At 39.3% G+C, this 17,774-nt stretch overlaps 1 protein-coding gene across 1 annotated transcript in view; it reads right to left on the reverse strand.

The window, feature by feature from the left end:
* Positions 1-4,444: 4,444 nt before the first annotated feature.
* LCORL (ligand dependent nuclear receptor corepressor like) overlaps positions 4,445-17,774 on the reverse strand; it is a gene marked incomplete at both ends in the record, with an annotated part of 77,702 nt that continues 64,372 nt past the window's right edge. Inside the window, one exon of the mRNA XM_084266642.1 lies at positions 4,445-4,628. Within this exon, the coding sequence (XP_084122768.1) occupies positions 4,445-4,628 (184 nt within the window). The remainder of the gene's footprint in view (positions 4,629-17,774) is intronic.

The following is a 17,774-nucleotide window of genomic DNA, read 5'->3' on the forward strand; positions in this document are numbered from 1 at the left end:
CGTTGGGTAAAAATTTAGCAGTTAAAGCTGTTTTGCTATTTAACATTATTCAGTGAGTCTGTTTGACCTGGAGTGTGGCTGCTTGTGACAGCAGCAGGTTTTAATGTGCCTACCTTTCACGCATGTACTTTCTTCATTTATTGCCTTGTGCATCTGCTGACCAGGTTTTATTGTTAAAGTGAAATAGAATTAATCTTAATTGTGAATTCTGCTTCCTGCAGATACATTCTTTAGAATAAAGAGAACATGTCAGAGCACTAAAACTGAGTTACTGATGTGACAAACCTAAGCCTGGAAGTCTGCTATGGATCTTGACCTTGTTATATAAAATCAGTAACGTGCTTTTTGAAAAGCATAAAAATATTTGTGGTACAAAATATGATCCAGTAAGGAAAGGAGTACTTAACTACAGAAAAATGAAATACTTTAAGTCTGTGTACTGTCTCTAGTGTGGCATACAATTGTGTTTTCTTTGTAGCTTTGAAGTTCACAAACCTTTTTCTAGCAACATGTCAAGGAATAGTCCCGAGCTTGAGACAACAGACAAAACTGCATGTAGTAGTCACTCTGGAAACACTAGTGCTGTGGTTTGGAAGCTGTCAGTCCTGTTGTGTCTGTCACAGCATCGATAATTCCCAAGGCAGTTGGAGAACAATCCTGTCGGTTGCTTTGACATGTACATCTCAACTACTGATGCCCAGTGTAGCTGTGTAAAGAACTTGCCTGTGGAATAGGTAAATACACTGTGAATGATCTTTGGCTTAGGGCCAAAGAGGAAAAGCAGCGTTCCCAAAGCACAGTGCCCACACTATTGTGCTACTTCCAGGCTTGCATATAGAAATCAGACAGGATTGTGTTACTTTTCTTCCCTTCCAGTTTTTGTTGGAAATTTGTCAAACCACAGAATGCCATGGCATGTGTTTCTGCTGATACTTGCTGTTCAGAAACTTATATAACTCTGAATTATTTTTATTCATAATTTTAAACAGAATTTTGAAGTCTTGAGCTCCCTCTTGATAATTTTGTTTCAGTGTGAGTTTGTGTATATGTGACTACTTGAGACCAGAGACGCTGCCTGTCCCCTTGAATGCATCCTGAACACAGTTCTAAAGGGTGAAAGAGGTATTTCAGGCTTTCTGAGCTGACTTTAGAGTTTAGGGGTCCTTAAACATTATTTCTGTTACAAGTGTGCTCTCGCCCTCCTGAGTGTTTCCTCTTCTACCACTACTATACTTCCAACAACTGCTGTCTAGTCCACTCTTGGATAAAATGAGTTTCTAGGAAGAGCAGAAGGAATAGAAATTTATAAAGGATTCTCTGAGAACACCTTCCAGAATAAATCAAAAGCTGCTGGTTTTGCCTGCTTGCTGTTCTGCCTTGCCTTGCCACATGTGCAGGGTCTGTCTTTGGCATCTCTCTGGGAATGCTGTCCTGGAAAGATCAGGTTTCCCTGAAGTCACCTCTCAATCACTGCATGTCTCTGCAGTGAGTGTGGCTTCATGGGTGTGTATGAATGGAAGACACTGATAAACCAGAGTGAGGTCAGTGGAGGCCTCTATGCTGGTCAGGGGGCTGGAGCACCTGCCCTGGGTGCAGAGGCTGAGGAAGCAGGGCTTGTGCAGCCTGTGGCTATTGGGAGCATCTCCCAGTTACCAGGAGTTGTCTGTGGAGATGGAACAGACTTTTTACTGTTGTACATGAGGGGAGGACAACTAACAGTGGGTGTAAGTTCAAACTCAGGCCAGAATGTAAAGAGAAAAGAGGCAGTGGAACAGATTGCCTGGGGAAGCTCTGTGGGGCTCTGTCCTAGGAAGTTTTTAAGACCTGACTAGGTAAAGCCCTGCACCACCCGCTCTGGCCTGCCTTGGAGCAGAACCTCTCCTGAGGTCTTTCTATGCCTGAATTTCCCTGTGCTCCTCTCAGGCTAGCAACTTGACCAGCAACTGGCAGGTAATTTCCAGCCACTCCAGGCTCTTCCCTTGCCCTGCTCCCTGCCAAGGGAAGGGTCTTGTTTTGCAATAGGAAATGTGGTATGTTCTAACAAAATGACTTCATCTTTAGAGGAGGGATGGCTGCCTAACTGCAGGGGAGGGCTGTATTTTTCAAAACTGCTTATTAGGAATAATCAATACATGGCTGGCTTTCTCAGCAAGGTGCATGAGGGAGCAATGAAGTACAGCTGGGGGGAGAAGCCAAGCCTGGGAGTACTGTACTAGCTGCTGTGAGAAATGTTGACTTGGTTTGCATTGCTACTTCTGGCTTGATGCAGTCAGTGTTGGTGGGTTTTATTTAATTCTGTGGGTTGAAAATATTTAACTTCCTTGCTGCTTCATTAGGGAATAAAATTTTAATCCAGAAAATATTCTGACTTAAACTGAACCCCTTTTCTTGCTCTGAAGCAATTACTGTGCATACTCTCTTTGCTGGCTAAACACATCAAGGTTGCCAGAGCATGTGAGCTATACTAGACCTAGATTAGAAGACTCAATTTCATATTAGATTGAAAATCAATGGTCATGTGTTGTATATTCCTACACTGTGTCTTGTTTCTTAAAACCAGTTTTGTGATTGTTCTTGTTGACCTGCCTCACCAGTTTCTTCAGGCTAAAAGCTAAACAATTTTTTTCTTGGTAAGAATCTCCTTTGGCTGGTCACTATCTCAAGATGAAGGGTGTGTGCTGCACCAAGAACGTTCCTTTTTCTAGACTGGTTCATAGTGTGACTTAGAAGTGGCAGTGAGCTTGGGGTGTGCTTGAGCCCCATCTGAAAACTTCTGAATTTGTCAGCCAATTGACACACAGTATGGCACAAAGGAAAAGATCCCAATTGCTAAGAGTGAGTGAAAATAGCTGCTTGGGGGTGAGGCATGCCTGCAACAGAAGAATTCGTGTTGAATTCTGCCTTTGAAATGAGAAAATCCACATGGCATCTCCTTCACTGGGCATGTGAACAAGATAGTGGCTGCCTGAGTTCCACTGTGTGCAGGACTCTGTTCATGTCTCTTTCTGGGCAGCCCTGATTCCCGGTGTTTTGGCAGGGTTCTGCCTCTTCCCCAGGAAGTTTAATTCTCCCTTTGGCTGTCCTGCCCCATCAAATCTACATGCACTAAATAGCTGAGTTTCCCTGCTGCCTCGAGGGTCTTTGCCTGTGGTAATGAACCTTCTCTCTTCAGTCATGCTCTGCACTGTCTGACACTTGAGCCACTCAAAATCCTTGTGGGGTCTTGTAAACACTTCATGTTGCATTCACAGCTGTGTTTTTATTTCAGTTACGGGATCGTACCTGCAAGCCACCAAGCTTCTGTACGGGAGAACTGCGTCTTCATTTTGTGAAGTAAGATGAGAATTTTAAGTGAACCCTTAAAACCTTTTATAAAGCTTTATATAATACAGTGTTTTATAAAATACAGTGTCTTATAAGGAAATTTCCTTCTGGAAAATCAGCTCTTGGCAAGTGAAGGACAGTCAGAGGCTGAATTGAGAAACCTCAATTCTAGCTATTGAATGTATGACTGCAGAAAAGAGAAACAGATCATATGGTTTTATTCTAACTTGTTATAGCTCTAGTCGTGATGAATGAAGTACAGGAACCTTGCTAAAGCTGATCTAAGCATGGAATGTCTACAACATAGTCAGCTACAACCATTTACTACTTCACTGGGTAGAGTTTAAAATGTTGATGTTTACATTGAATTTTCCAAAGTACACGGGGAGGGAGGGGGAAAAGAAATAGGAAGAGCATTTACATCCATTTTAATTGGTGGCAGGCATAAATTCATAAAAACAAAAGAGGAAGAAGGACCATTTAGCAGAAACCTCAAAAAGTGCAGATACAGATGCGTTGAATGACAATCTTTCAAGAGATTCTCCTGCAGGCTCGGCCTTTCTTTTCGACATTACGGTTATTAAACACTGTCACACAAAAGTTCTCAAGATAAATGAAGAGGAAAGCATACTGCAGAAACAAACTGGTGCTTCAATGCATTTCAATCTGCTTGTGAAGGAGATCTCCTCAGATAATTTTCTTCTTGCTGCTTTGCTTCGAGGTAGTCGGTCTCCACCTAGTACAGATTTGTTTGAGTTGTCATAGCCATAAATTTTTACATGGTGACCTATGCCACAAATTACATAATATATTAACTTTCGTGCACAAAAATAAAATTGGGAAATAATAATTAAACTCAAAGAACATAGAAAAACCACAATACGGTTAAAGGGGAACATCTGATTCTGATGTAAATTTGTACTGCAAGAAATTCATGATGGTCAGATGTGAAACTTTTATATTTAAAAAAGAAAAAGTACATCAAAATGAATAATGCTAGTAGTAATATAAAGCCAAATCACACAAGATCATTTCAAGATCAATGTAATAAATGCTTATTATTCAGCAGAAAAAAACTCAGGAACAATGTACAAAATAATAGTGCAAGAACAGCTGCAATCTATTTGTTCTCATCAGTTTTGAGATTTTGGTTAAAAACTTTACAGCTGGCGAGAGATGCTGCTGAAAAACTCAGATTCCACTCAGTGGGCTGATTAAGGCACATCTTTATGGACTTCAAATGTTCATTTTCTGTGTTCATGTCTATTGAATTCTGCGGCTCCGAGACTTTCACTTGTAGCGTGCTGTGAGGAAAGAAGCGGGGGTGGGAGAGGGGAAAGAAATGAGACAATGTTTAGTACGCTTTCCTCTTCCCCAGCAAACAAGCAAACTGATAAGAAGCAAGGTGAGGTGTTGGCAGGCTGCGTACAGGGTTGGTTTGGGGTTGGTTTGTTTGACTGGACGATGTTCCAGAAACACTGAGATTAGGACTTGACTGTGCTGCGCTCTCCACCTTGGAAATGTGGATGGGGCTCAACTGTGTTGGCGTGTCTGGCTTAATTCACAGGCTCTGTCCCTACTATTTTTTTTCCTTTTTACTGCCTTCCTCCTGCAGTGACCCAGCCCCTTTCTGCTACTTTGGGCTTCTCACCACCTGTTTCAAAGATTTCAAACTCCAAGAATGATATGAAGCTGGAATTACTTGTGAGTACTGAGATGCCAAAGTCCTGGCCCTTGTAAGGGTGGGGGTACTGCTCATCCTACACACACTGTTTCTCCTATCAAAGGGGTGTTTAAGCAGCAGGAATCTCTCAGTGGCTATTTCAGGAATCCAGGTCTGTCACAGGCCTTGGGTGCCAACTGTCAGGGATTGAATCTCCAGAAGGACACTGTGTATGTGGGTGAAGGGCCTAGCTGAGCCCATTCAGTCATTGTAAGACTACCCTAGGCCGTGCTCGCTTGTGTAGTTGATCAGGCTTTTTCCTGTCATGGCCTGCGGGAAGGCCAGCTTGTGTAACAGCTCAAGTGGCAAGTCATGGTTATTTTTCACAGATCATCTGAAACACTGTTTTCATTCTCTTACATTTTTATGCAAGCTCTCCAGAAGGCCTTGTGCCTTTCTGACAGGGCAGGGAAACAGGCATTTCAAACGTACTAACCCAGTTCCTAACCCTCTGTAACTGAGGCGCTGCTCCCATGGCCTGCCTTGCCTTGCATCCTTCTGCCTTGGTTTTGCCTTGTACCCTTTTCCTTCACTCTTTTCTGGTTTGCAGACACTTGTGTTGCTCCCATCCTTTCTTTCCCATAGGAAAAACAGTGTGTAAGGCAGGTGGCAGAAGACATTACTCATGAAGGTACTTTCTTGAATTTACCACCTCTTCAGACGTGAACTCTTGCCCTCGCTTGCTCTAAGGAAAGGCAAAGCCTTTTCTTAGGACTATGGGATGGTGCTAGGGCTGACTTCTGCCTTGCAGCTCTCCTGATTGGGTAATTTCAGGCATGGCCAGGGAGAAAAAAACCCTTAACAGAAATTAACAGGTAAATGACAAGCAGAAAAAACTAGGAAGTCATATATTGCTGCAAAGTGCTTTAAAGAATGGCATTTCTACTGTCTTTAAAGCATAAAACTTAATTAATACCTAAAACTTATTTAATGCTGGGCAAGTGCCAGATAAACCTGAAGGTTTGTTCAGGCTTCTCATGATATTCATTCTCTAGATAACTTGGAATGGCACAAAATCGGTACAGCCCGTTTTCCAACCACCCCTGCTAGCAGTAACACACTGTGTACTAGGGTGTGGTATAAGTGCAATTGCTTCCCCTGGGTTTGGACTGTGAATCACAAGGCTTTACCTCAGGAGTGCTGTACTAGTACTGCACAGCATGTCCAGAGGAGGTGACTGTAATGGTTTCCCTCTTGGAGAGGCAGACATACCCTCTCTTTGTACAGGTCTCTGTACAAGGTGTAAAAGGCAGGACTGGATTTGCAAAACCAGAACTGAAGGTATGCTGGTGATTGTCGTGTAGTAATTTACCCCTTACTCAGTTTGAGCTCTGAGTGAATATAGTTGTTAGCCAAGAAGTACCCAGCGTTTTTCATCTCTTCACTCTTTTACCCGTAGTGATTTATTTCCCAGCTGCTGATGTAACTGGTATCGTTCAGTAGTATTTTTGAAGCAGAGAATATAATTAAGGTGTAAAATTAAATAGAAGCAGCCATATCCATAAGTTTTACTCCACAGTTCTTAGAGAAGTTGTGCATTGAACATTCCTAGCAAAGGAGGAGGCCATGCAGCCTGTTTTGGAAGAGCTTGGGATTAGGCTGTACAGCGTCTCATCTTTACACCCTCTTGGAGTACCTACACCCCCAGTACTCGCACCAGTAAGTGGATGGAGGGCTATTGAACTTCCTGGACAAGAGACAGCTCCTGATCTCATGTAATGGTCTCTCAAAAGGTGTTTTCCATTCTGAAGCTCCCTGTTTACTATTCCAGCAGTTACCATCTGCTTTGGTTTTATTCCCTTTGGGTTGACTCAGCCTTTGGAAGTCAGCTACTGGTGCTTCTGTGCCATGGGATGTGAATTCCAGCCATGGCCATTCCGTAGTTCTGCTGTCACTAGTGAATTTGATGCCAGGCCAACAGTGATAAAAGCCCAGTGAAAAAGGAGGAATTTTCCTTATTTTTTAAACGCTCTTTGTATAATAAACTAGTGATATTTCTTGCAAATGCAACCTTCTACCAAACCAAGAAACAAGGGGCCTTCTCGTGCTCCTAAAAGCTAAAGAAAACCCAGTTTTTTTGCAGGCTTCCAGTTAAAAGTACTTGTAGTCAAGTGTGGGGGTTTTGTTTTTGTTTGGGTTGTTTTTTTTTAATTTTACTTTTCTTTCTTTAGTTTTACCCAAATTATTGTTATGATAACAGAAATACAGAATTGTTTTTTTACTAGGAGGTGGTAAGAGCGGTGCCAGCTTACTATGGAAGTTGGTAGGCTGCCAAGCACAAAAAGAAAATAATATTCTTTGAGTTTCTTTCCTGTGCAGTTTGGAATTGGGTTCTTCAGGACAAACAGGAATTTGACACCTGTTGTATGAAAATGATGAAGTTACAAAAAGAATCTGGGCAGCTCAAGTCCAAACATTTGCTGAGCTAATCTGTGCCTTGGGCATGTCAAGGCCATGCAGAAGAAAATATGAATAGGGATAAATGCTCCATATCTGTTGGGTGACTCCTCAGCAATTGCTCTCCTCAGAGAGATTACCAGCAAATGGTGGGTTTTTGTTAAGGGAGACTGGGCTTTTACTCTCCTGTCTGATAAAAATTCTACCTGTTAAACAGCACCAGCAACAACTGCAAATTTCTAGCCTGGGAACTGTAAGAGCAGTTGTGAGATGTAGGACAGATCTGAGGCTTTTACAGAGAGGTGTCACAAATACTGCAAATAGTAAAAATTCAGCAGTATAGAAAATTTTTCTCTGTACAAAGTACTCAAACCTTCCCCTGACAAGGAAATAGCAGAATATATTAGGTTAAAAATCCGGAGCTATTATAGCAGCCTCAGCATCCCTCCAAACAGAGATTGATTTGACAATGCAATGTACACTGAAATTAAACAAAGCACGCACAGTCAGATTTATTGTCTCTACAATTTGAATTCATCTTTCCACAATGCCAAAATGCTACAACAAAGAAATCTGCAAAGAAATGTCTCATTTCCATTTATTAAATGCATTCTCATTGTAATAAAAAAGAGTATTTTTTTAGCTGAGTGGATGGAATTGCATTTGGGTATCGGAGAGAGAAAGAGATGCCCTGGAAATAGGTGGCATACTCAAGTGCATCAAAGCAATCAGGGGAGATAAGCAATATACTGGGAGTCTTTTAAAAATGAGACCCAAGAGCTGGGTTTCACACAGCTGGAATGCTAAGACATAAAACAGTATGTAAGACAGAATCAAGACAAGAGGTGAACTGAACAGAAACAAAAAGATGAGGGGAAGTGTCAGAGCCAGATGTAGTCCCAGACTGACGTTACGTTTGCTCTTCACACTAACTCAGAAATGATTTCTTGGTTTGAAGGGGAAAAAAAAAAGTGGGAAGTGGGAAGAAAGAGGAATAAAATAAATATGAATTGCATGAGAAATATGGCTAAGAGAGGCTAGTAGGGATTTGCTGAGCACTTGCAGCCTGTCAGTGAAGATCTCTCCACGTGCTGTTCAAGCTTTAAGTTTAACTTGCACAGAGACAAAATTAGATAGCGGTGGATGGGTGTTGCACCTTGTACATCACTAATTCCTCTTCAGAGAACACAGCACAACAGTAAAGTCACAGAGCACTCAGTATGCACTCTCAGGTAGAACGGCAACTGGAACAGGTTGACCACAGTTTCAGGGTGCAGTCACAGCAGTAACATGACCTTCTCCCCTAAACCATAACATGTACTCCTTTAATCATAACGGATCATAGGAAAGGTTTAAATTGCAACATGACTGCAGAACTGGAGAACTGAAACACTTATTAAACAAAAATTAAAAAATACTATCAATTAGTCAGACGTGTGCAGTCATGGAAGCACACAGCCCAGTCCTGCTGGCTCCCCAACATACAAGACAGGCTTCAACCTATGGTGACACGTGTTAAGTACAGACACTATTCCTGCCCTCTTTTTCAGTTATAATTATTTAAAGCAGCCTGACTTAGAAATGTATTTAGAACTGGGATCTTTTTGACAAGAATCATGATGCTTTGTGGTAATACAGATTATTTCACAGTCAGTCCACAGAAGGCACAGGGTTCTTAAAGAACAAGGAAGCAAAATATTAATGTGAGCTGTCCCAGAAAGATACAAAGCAGTGATAAAATTTAAGGGCATAATTTACTAGTGATGATAGTATTAACCCTGTTAAGGGAAAAAAAATATAGTCCTATGATCTCAAATCATTCACAGCATACTCTTCACAGATCCTGGAAGCAAAACACAGCTAAGAATCTAACAGTTTTAAGGAAGCACCATTAATTTTATGATCAACATAATTAATTCTTGGCATCTACGCACTTCCCTGAAACAAGTCTGCCTCTGATCATCAGTTCCATGAATGAACACTACCTGATTTCTCTGCGTTATCAGAAGCTAGAGGTAGGCCAATAAATGAAAGACCCCAAAACCCTTGTTGAGCAGCTGAGTACTGCTGAATTTGCCTTAGAAACCTACAACAATTGCTCTTGAACAAGGCACATGAAGCCAAGGCTCAGAGGGTCAGAACGAAGGGCTCTGGCTTGGGCTGTTCTGCCAGCAACTCAATACTGTTAGGAATGTGGCTATGTAAATCATGTCATTTGAGCTGGATTAATCTCAAATCTTTAATTCATAATAATTTTTTGACATGACAAGTATAATCGTATTATGGAGGGAGACCATCTCAGAAATAGGATGAGATAGTCCCTGGGTGGTTTATAAGCCACCAGACTTCTGAATTAAGGAAGGTCAAACAATAATTTGCAAATAACTCATTTCCTTTTCTGAGATTTCTACTACTTAAATATAATTTAAAAGCAGCTGTGAGTAGTAAACTGATAAATATGAAATGTCTCAGGACCAAATATATACACAAAAGAAGAATGTCTTCAAACACACATCTCTGGAACTTCAAATTAGCTAAGAAACACGGACACAACTTAAGAACAGATACCTTGAATATAGCTTTTACATTTATATTTGCATTGTAGATATATTTCTTTTCTTCTTAAAAATGATTGTTAATGAATATTTTGAAATTTATGCTAAGTGCCCCAGTAAGAACATTGAAACATAACTTATAGTAATGTAATTTCCGCCCCCCCCCCCCCCCCCCAAGTTGGCCTCTGTTCCAAATGAAAAACATGCCACACAGAGAAGAAAGTATCTAAGTGAGAATAAGGCAGGGTTTTTTTTTTAAATCCAGAAAAATATCATATGGTATTCTTACAGAATCTAGACAGGCTTCCATGTCATATATAGGAAATGAATTCATTATTTGAAGAAAATTATCAAAATGTCAATAGTTTGAAATAGACAGTTTTGAGGGCAAACCTGTCAGGAAACCACCAAGCATAATTTGCCCCCTAGATCAGAACCTGTGATGAGATCCATCTGAGAAGACTGATTTCCCTAAGCATCTTAACTTTTATGTACACAAGTATTTTAGTATGAAATGTGAAAAATCTTATTATTCAGATTCCTAGCAGGACAACAATCTAGGAACATTCTACCCTGAGCTGCAAAATGAAAACATAATAGGAACACCTCCCTAAGACCTCCTTGGAAAACCATGAAGAATGTAGTCACATCACTCACTATAAGGCTTGACAAATGATAAAGAACATTCAAAACCAAGGAGAAATGCATAGGCTTATGCTTTACAAAGGATTTTAAGTCCTAAACTGATGTTAAATTAAGTCTGTTCCTACTGGCAGCTGCGCAGTAAGCAAAGTAGGTTGAAAGTTGATCATCACCGAGAAACTACAGCCAAGTTAAGCCACCTGCCCCAGCTATGGATAAACCAGGACAAAAGACAGGAAGCAGATTCCCTTTATATATGCCTACAAGAGGAGACAGAAGGGAGCACGTGGCTGTAAGGAGAGGATGGATAGTAGGTGAGCTGGCCCAGCCACAGAAAGAGAAGTTTTGAAACTACTGTCTAAATTTAGATGTAGCTGAATGAAGACGTAAGTCAGGTGAGTTTCTGTTTTTGAAAGATCAAAGCAGACAGTAAAATCTGCCACACTGACAAAACCAAACAGAACAATACAGAGAAAAAGCCTAGGGCTCCATAAAGCATCATTCTCACTAAAGATTTACATCATCTAAGTGGAGCAACAGTTGGTGGTGTTTGTACTCCAGAGAACACTGAAGAATAATCCAAGAAGCCTTTTCTGATGGCTAGAGCATGAAAGAAATCAGAAATACTTTAAAATAATGAAAATTTGGTGAAAGAAGAAAACCATCGCTAGCTTTAGCATGTAAATGATAGAGGAACGTAAATTCAGGCATGCCTCTATGAATTAAAGCATCTTTCTTGAACAGGAGGACTATTTTCCCAGAGCTCATTACCAAAATGTGGAATTATTTCAGTGTAACTATCATTCTTTGTGGTGGTTGGACTACATAAATACTTGATTTACAAGTTACAGGGTCACAAGCTGCATACTTTTCTACCAAACATCAACCAAAGTTCTGCTTTAAGGCAGGAAACTGAACAGAAGAGAGGATTTTAAAAAGGATCTGTACTTCTCACATTTTCAAAGCAATAGGCAGGCCTAGGAAAGATGCTGTTTTCTCTGCTGGAGAAAGGCTTGTGCAGAAAGACAGAAGCCTGTCTGCATTTCTAAAGTATTATCAGTTCCCTAAAGAAAGCTGAAGAATGTAACAATTCCCTCAGGACTGAGAACGAATAGGAAAGCATGAGAATGAGTTTCTCAGCTTTTGAGGAAATAAAATTTAAAAGAGTTAACAAAAAAACCCACCCTGAATAAAATAACCACCCCAGCCCCCCGTATGTAAAACTGGGTATATAAATCCTACACACAGGCTTAATGATCACAACACTAAACTACAGAACTTTCCTTGCAGGTAAAGACTTAAGAGAGTCAAGAAATCTGCTATTCAAATAAGCAAAAGCAAAATTCCTTAGCTCAGAACCCTCAAAAGGACATGAGGACCAAGGCAATATGTAAATGACCACAGTTTGAAAGGAAACACCACCCAAAGTACACACCTTATATGAGGTCACATGATGGGAGAGAAAGACAAGGGAAGGACAGACTGCATAACTGCATTTGGCAAGAGGAATTCCAGTGTATTAGTGGCTGCTGTTGTTGCATTAAGGGGAATGAGGCAGAGACCATTTAGTTCATTAAATGAGTCAGGATTTATTGCATCTGTATAGTCAACTATATATCAAATCTGCCTTTCTGCTTTTATACTTCTGCATTAAAAATGGCTCACTTACTGAGAACAGTCATTCATTTCAATATTCTTTCTACATTTTCTATTAATTTTCTTAGCTTTATGGCTGGCTGTGGAAAAAGTAGCTTCTTGTCTGGCAATTAAAGTGAGGACAGTTTCTATCTGCTTACTCTACATCACAGGTGAAACTTATTCCAAAGCCAAGTAACCTTGTGATGAAAATTGTGAAAAGAGCTAAGACACAGCTGTTGAAAAGGATTTCTCAAAATCAAGATACAGTGACTGTTACATTGGGTCTCTCTTGCTTTTTTCCTAACTCAGTTGTTTTAAATTTGTTCCACATAAGGCATGTAGAATGTGCTCCTTCATGAAAGAAAAAGCTGAAGAGACTTGCTGCAACCAGTATTTTCTGCCACTGGATCATTGGTGTGAGACTAATGTCTTCTGCAGTAATAGGAAAGTGATTCACATTGTGCAATCTCCTTATCACTGCCCTACCTTCAGACCAACGAGCAGCAATACTGGAGTATTAATACCATAATAATACAGACATGTAAAGAGTTCATAAAATTTTCCCTCCCAATTTAAAGAAAATTTATAGGAACCAAGTTTAAGAAAAGCGTGTGTGTTGTCATATTATTTTACGTGCACAGTCAACAGACCAATTAGACTCAGAAATATAGTTTTCATAGTTAGACTTGCACCTCATTGCTGCCTTCCAGTACCTGAAGGGAACATACAAACAGGAGGGGAATCAACTTCTTAAAAGGGTAGACAATGGCAGGACAAGGGGGAATGGATTAAAGCTAAAGGAAGGAAGATTTAGATTAGATATTAGGGGGAAGTTCTTTACAGAGAGAGTGGTGAGGGGCTGGACCAGGCTACCCAGAGAGGGGGTGGATGCCCTGTCCCTGGAGGTGTTCAAGGCCAGGTTGGATGGGGCCCTGGACAACCTTGTGTAGATCCAGGTCTGGAGGTTGGTGGCCTTGCCTGTGGCAGGGGGGTTGGAACTCTATGATCCTTGGGGTCCCTTCCAACTCAGACCATTCTATGATTCTGTGATTCCTAACTCTTGCAGTCAACTTTGAAATGATTACGAAGATTAGTAAAATACTCATTTGAAGTACTGCACTAACTTATCTCATTAAGATAGCTTTTAAAAAAAGCATTCAAATGTAATGAAAAAGTAAAATGTTTCCATTTTTTTTATTTTCATTTATATTCTCTGCCAAGAAATACAATAGATTTTCTTCTAAAACTCCAGACTACTTGAAGAAAAGCCAAATTATAAGGGAGAGAACAAAAAAGTTCATTTTAGATTAAAAGAAGATCCTAGCTTCAAGTGCTCAGAACTGATTTTGAAAAGCTTTTCTATGTGAACTCCCACCCTGATACAAAGGGTAAGTAGGCAGGTATGTCATGCCATCAACAGCATGCAATACTGCCTACTACTGTAGTAGGTCCACAGCTTCCTTGGCATCTGTGATAAATCCCCACTGTGGATTTCTAAAATACTCAGCAGATTTTAAGTTCCTAAAATGAAGTCTTCTATTGTGACCCATTTGATTGTTCAGTAATAGTTTCTCTCCTTTTATCTTGGCTCCCTTAAAGTGTTTTTGGATCTAGTTTGGCCAAGCTCAAAGCATTCACATGAATGTAGTCTTCAGCGTTTGAAGGAAACACACTAAACCACCCTCATGGAAAGAAACATAAATGCCTTCCTGAAAACATGCTTATGTGATTTTCTTTGCCACCACAGACAGCAATAATGTTTCAGTGTAGGTAAAGAAGTTAAAATCATCAGCACATAGATTTACAGTAAAAGGGAACTGCCCCTCAACACATCAAATGCACTGCCGAGGCAACAGTTCAGAAGGCAAGTGGTAACAAACAGCATATGAACCAATGTATCTACCACCCACCTTATCTCAAGTACACCAGGCAATATGGAAAAGTGATTAACTCTTTTCTGTTACTGCAGTGAGTACCTGGATAGTTCAGTTCCTCAGTACTACCTTGAGCTGTAACAACTCAATGGCTTTATTCCCACTTGCACTCTCTAACAATCAAGTATACATGGAAATTCAGTAACAACGTTCTGCCTACCTGCCACAATGCTTCACAATAAAACAGCATCACAACACTTCTCTTTCAAGAGTATTTGGTAAAGCACCAAGATCAGTAAAACTTGAAGAAAAATTTTAAATATTGACCATAGAGGTGTATAAAGGAACATTTCAAGCATGACAACAGAACAATGACAGAGTTTAGGATACCACATCAACAAAAATACACTCCAAAGAACATATGAATGAGTAACAATGTTTTCATGTGTGTTAAACTTCCAGATGTGGGAATTATGTTTGAAAACACATGCATGCACAGCTAGAAATCATGTTCCTTCTTTTTAGTCAGTGGCTATAGTCTAGACTAAAAACGTTCATATGATTTCCTTTGCTAGTGCAGACAGTACACAATGTTGAACCAACATGCCAAAACATGACATCCTTTTCTATATCAGACAATCCCCTGACACTGTGACAGCACCCCTTAAAAGGGTTTGAGGTTACAAACATGGAGAAGATTCTACAATCTTTGGTCTTTTAACATTTCATTTATCAATGAACTTTGTCATATCCTTTCTAAGCACAACGATTGATATGAGAAACTATGAGTAAAAGGGAAAATAAAAAAATTGTAAAATGAAATAATGTGAAATATCAAAATAGTTATCAGATTTCCTAACCATCCAAAACTAAAGGAGGAAAGTTATCAGGTAAATAAAACTGAGTCCCAATTAAAACTAACATGAGACCGTAACACAGCAATAGCTCTTACATTGCCACAGCAAGAAAAAGTTTAAAGATAAATATAATTTGAATGTGAAATTTTCTCAACTACAGTCAAAATTATGAAATAAAAGTACGAGAGAGCTCTTTCTTCATTTATAAAAAAGAAACAGATAGATGTTACTAGTTCTGGCTTTTATATAGCAATCTTGTGTCAAGGTTTGAATTCCTTAAAACCAAGTTTTTAATGTTGAGTTTGGTCCCACATAAGTGAATTAAAATACAAAATAATAATCTAAAGATAAAAAATGCTGTACTCTGGAAAAGCAGGGTTACAATAAATGAGCCTACTATGAAGAATTTTATATATGACATAAAGCACAAAAGAAATAAAGTATACAAGAACCATAATATTTTGTATATTACAACTTAAAGTAACTTTTCAGTTTATTATCGGGGACAGTTTTCTCCAAGAGAGAATACAAAGGGGGAGATAAGATTTTGCTTTGATATTCTGAATAGGGGTTTTTGTTTGGTTGGGTTTTTATTCTTTGGGCAATATAATCAGATTAGCAATACAATATTGTTTGTACAAATTGAGGTTTCTGCAGTAATTTAATTCCTATTGCAAACTTTGGGTTTTTTACTGAGTACTTCACACCTTAGTTATCTTACTGCAACAAGTTGAGACTTCTGTTTCAGGAAATCTCTTCACCCAACAGAAGAAATACTTTCACAAGTGCACCTTCTTTGTAAATAACATAATGGCCTTTCTGAGGTCACAGCTGCATGGTCACTACAGCATATGATAAATATATAGCCTTAAAAAAGGGCTTTAATGTCACACTAACCTAAACCGATTCTAAACCAATGCATTTAGTACAGTAATTGTATATTGTACTTGTCTGACTAATTTTGCATTTGAAATTGTTCTCTGAGGATTCAATGCACAAACACTTTAGAGTCAGCAGATTTCATCTGGCATTGACTGGATACTAAAACGGATCTCTGAATGAATACTTCTCAGAAGTACATACTACTATTTTTACTGTGTAATTATGACAGCATTACAGATTTACATTAAAAATAATTCAGTAACATTTTTTAAACAACTGTGTGTTAATACACTGAATTTCTGCTTAATTTTATACTTTGCCCTTCCTCAAAATATGAGAAACTACACAGTGGAATGAAATTCTATCCCTTCTGAAATCAATAACCAGTTGTGACTGATTTCAGACATGTCAGAACTTGATTTGCTCTCTGAGCTGCATTAGTTCCCTCTTTCTCTTTTAGCTTGGTAATGGAATGTAACACGCCTACTGTAGCTATAAGATTTGTGTTAAATATCATATACATTTTAAAGTTGCACTTTCTGTGTTATTTCTGATGCTGGACAACATTTAATTTCATGACCTCTTTGAAATCAGTATCTGAGGATCATGCAATTAAAAAAATACCCCAAAGTGCTTAGTTATTTGAGTTCTCCAAATCTTTAAGACTGCAATTTTAAGATGAAGGGGGGAACAGGAACTTACCTACTTGGTACTTTGGGTAATAAGTTGTCATTTGTCCACTACTGCATGATTGTCTCTTATGCCTTTTTCTTACATTTGTATCAGTGGTCTCCCATTGTGGACTTTTTCTTTTGTTTATTCTGATAAGAACTTCAGAACTACCAGGAGGATTATCATCATGGTTTACACTGCTACTTAATTTTCTGCTGTGAAACTGGTCATCCAGCCTTTCAGTCACTTCAGAAGAATTAGATCCTTTAGAAGTTTCCATTTCATTTTCTTGTTTCTGTAATGCATTTTGCTTAGTAGAATGGGATCTTAAAAGAGGATGTCTTTTTTCTTCCATATAGGCCTGACTGCTTTTACTTTCAATGGCTTCAGGAGAATAAATGACATTATTTAACTTAAATGAATTTTGCTGCTCAATATGGTTGATTTTTCTCAGAAATATTCTACAATCTTTAAAGGTTTTGGCTTTCCAAGTATTTCGAAAGGGTTTATCTTGGCTTTGTTCTTTTCTAACGTTTTGCTGGCAACAAATTGTTCCATTTGTCTCTGCATGCGACTTAAGTATATTTGCTAAACCAGGATGTGGGTTAAAGTCAGAAGATCCCATCATCTGTTGAACATCTCTGGCTTCATTTTCAGTTGGCAAGAGGATACTCTGAGATTCTACCAAAGTCTGAGTGGGCTGGATTTCTACTGTATTTTTTTCCTGGAGCTTGGGCATCTCATCATTGGTTTCCCCACTTGGATTTTTAAACAACTGGCTTTGGCAAAAGAACTGCAAATTTTTCTTTTTTGATTTCCAGCCTCCAGGAGCCTGGTTATACAGTTTTTTCGTTTGTCCCCACCTGTCACGCTGTAACTTCTTAAATTCATTTCTCTTTAATCTGGCTAACATGAAGTTACTTTTCACGCTTAAGACCGGAGACCTCACCATGTTATGTAAGAGCTGTAATTTCCCTGCTGGTTTTGAAGGAGGGGATAGTGCAAACTTTTTAAAGTGCTTTCTGAAAGGGCAGCTACTAAGATCAGATTGTTTAGTTTCCATCTTTATCTCTCTAGTACTAACTACTTCTGAAGGATTGCGAGCATTTGCCTTCCTCACTAGAGCGAGTGACTGTGTTTCTGTAGTTTGCATAAACCAGGTGCAGAGTTCATTCATATTACACTTTTTCTGGAAAAGCATTTTTATAGG

The sequence above is a fragment of the Gallinula chloropus genome, assembly GCF_964237585.1.
Source record: "Gallinula chloropus genome assembly, chromosome: 7".
NCBI lineage: Eukaryota > Metazoa > Chordata > Aves > Gruiformes > Rallidae > Gallinula > Gallinula chloropus.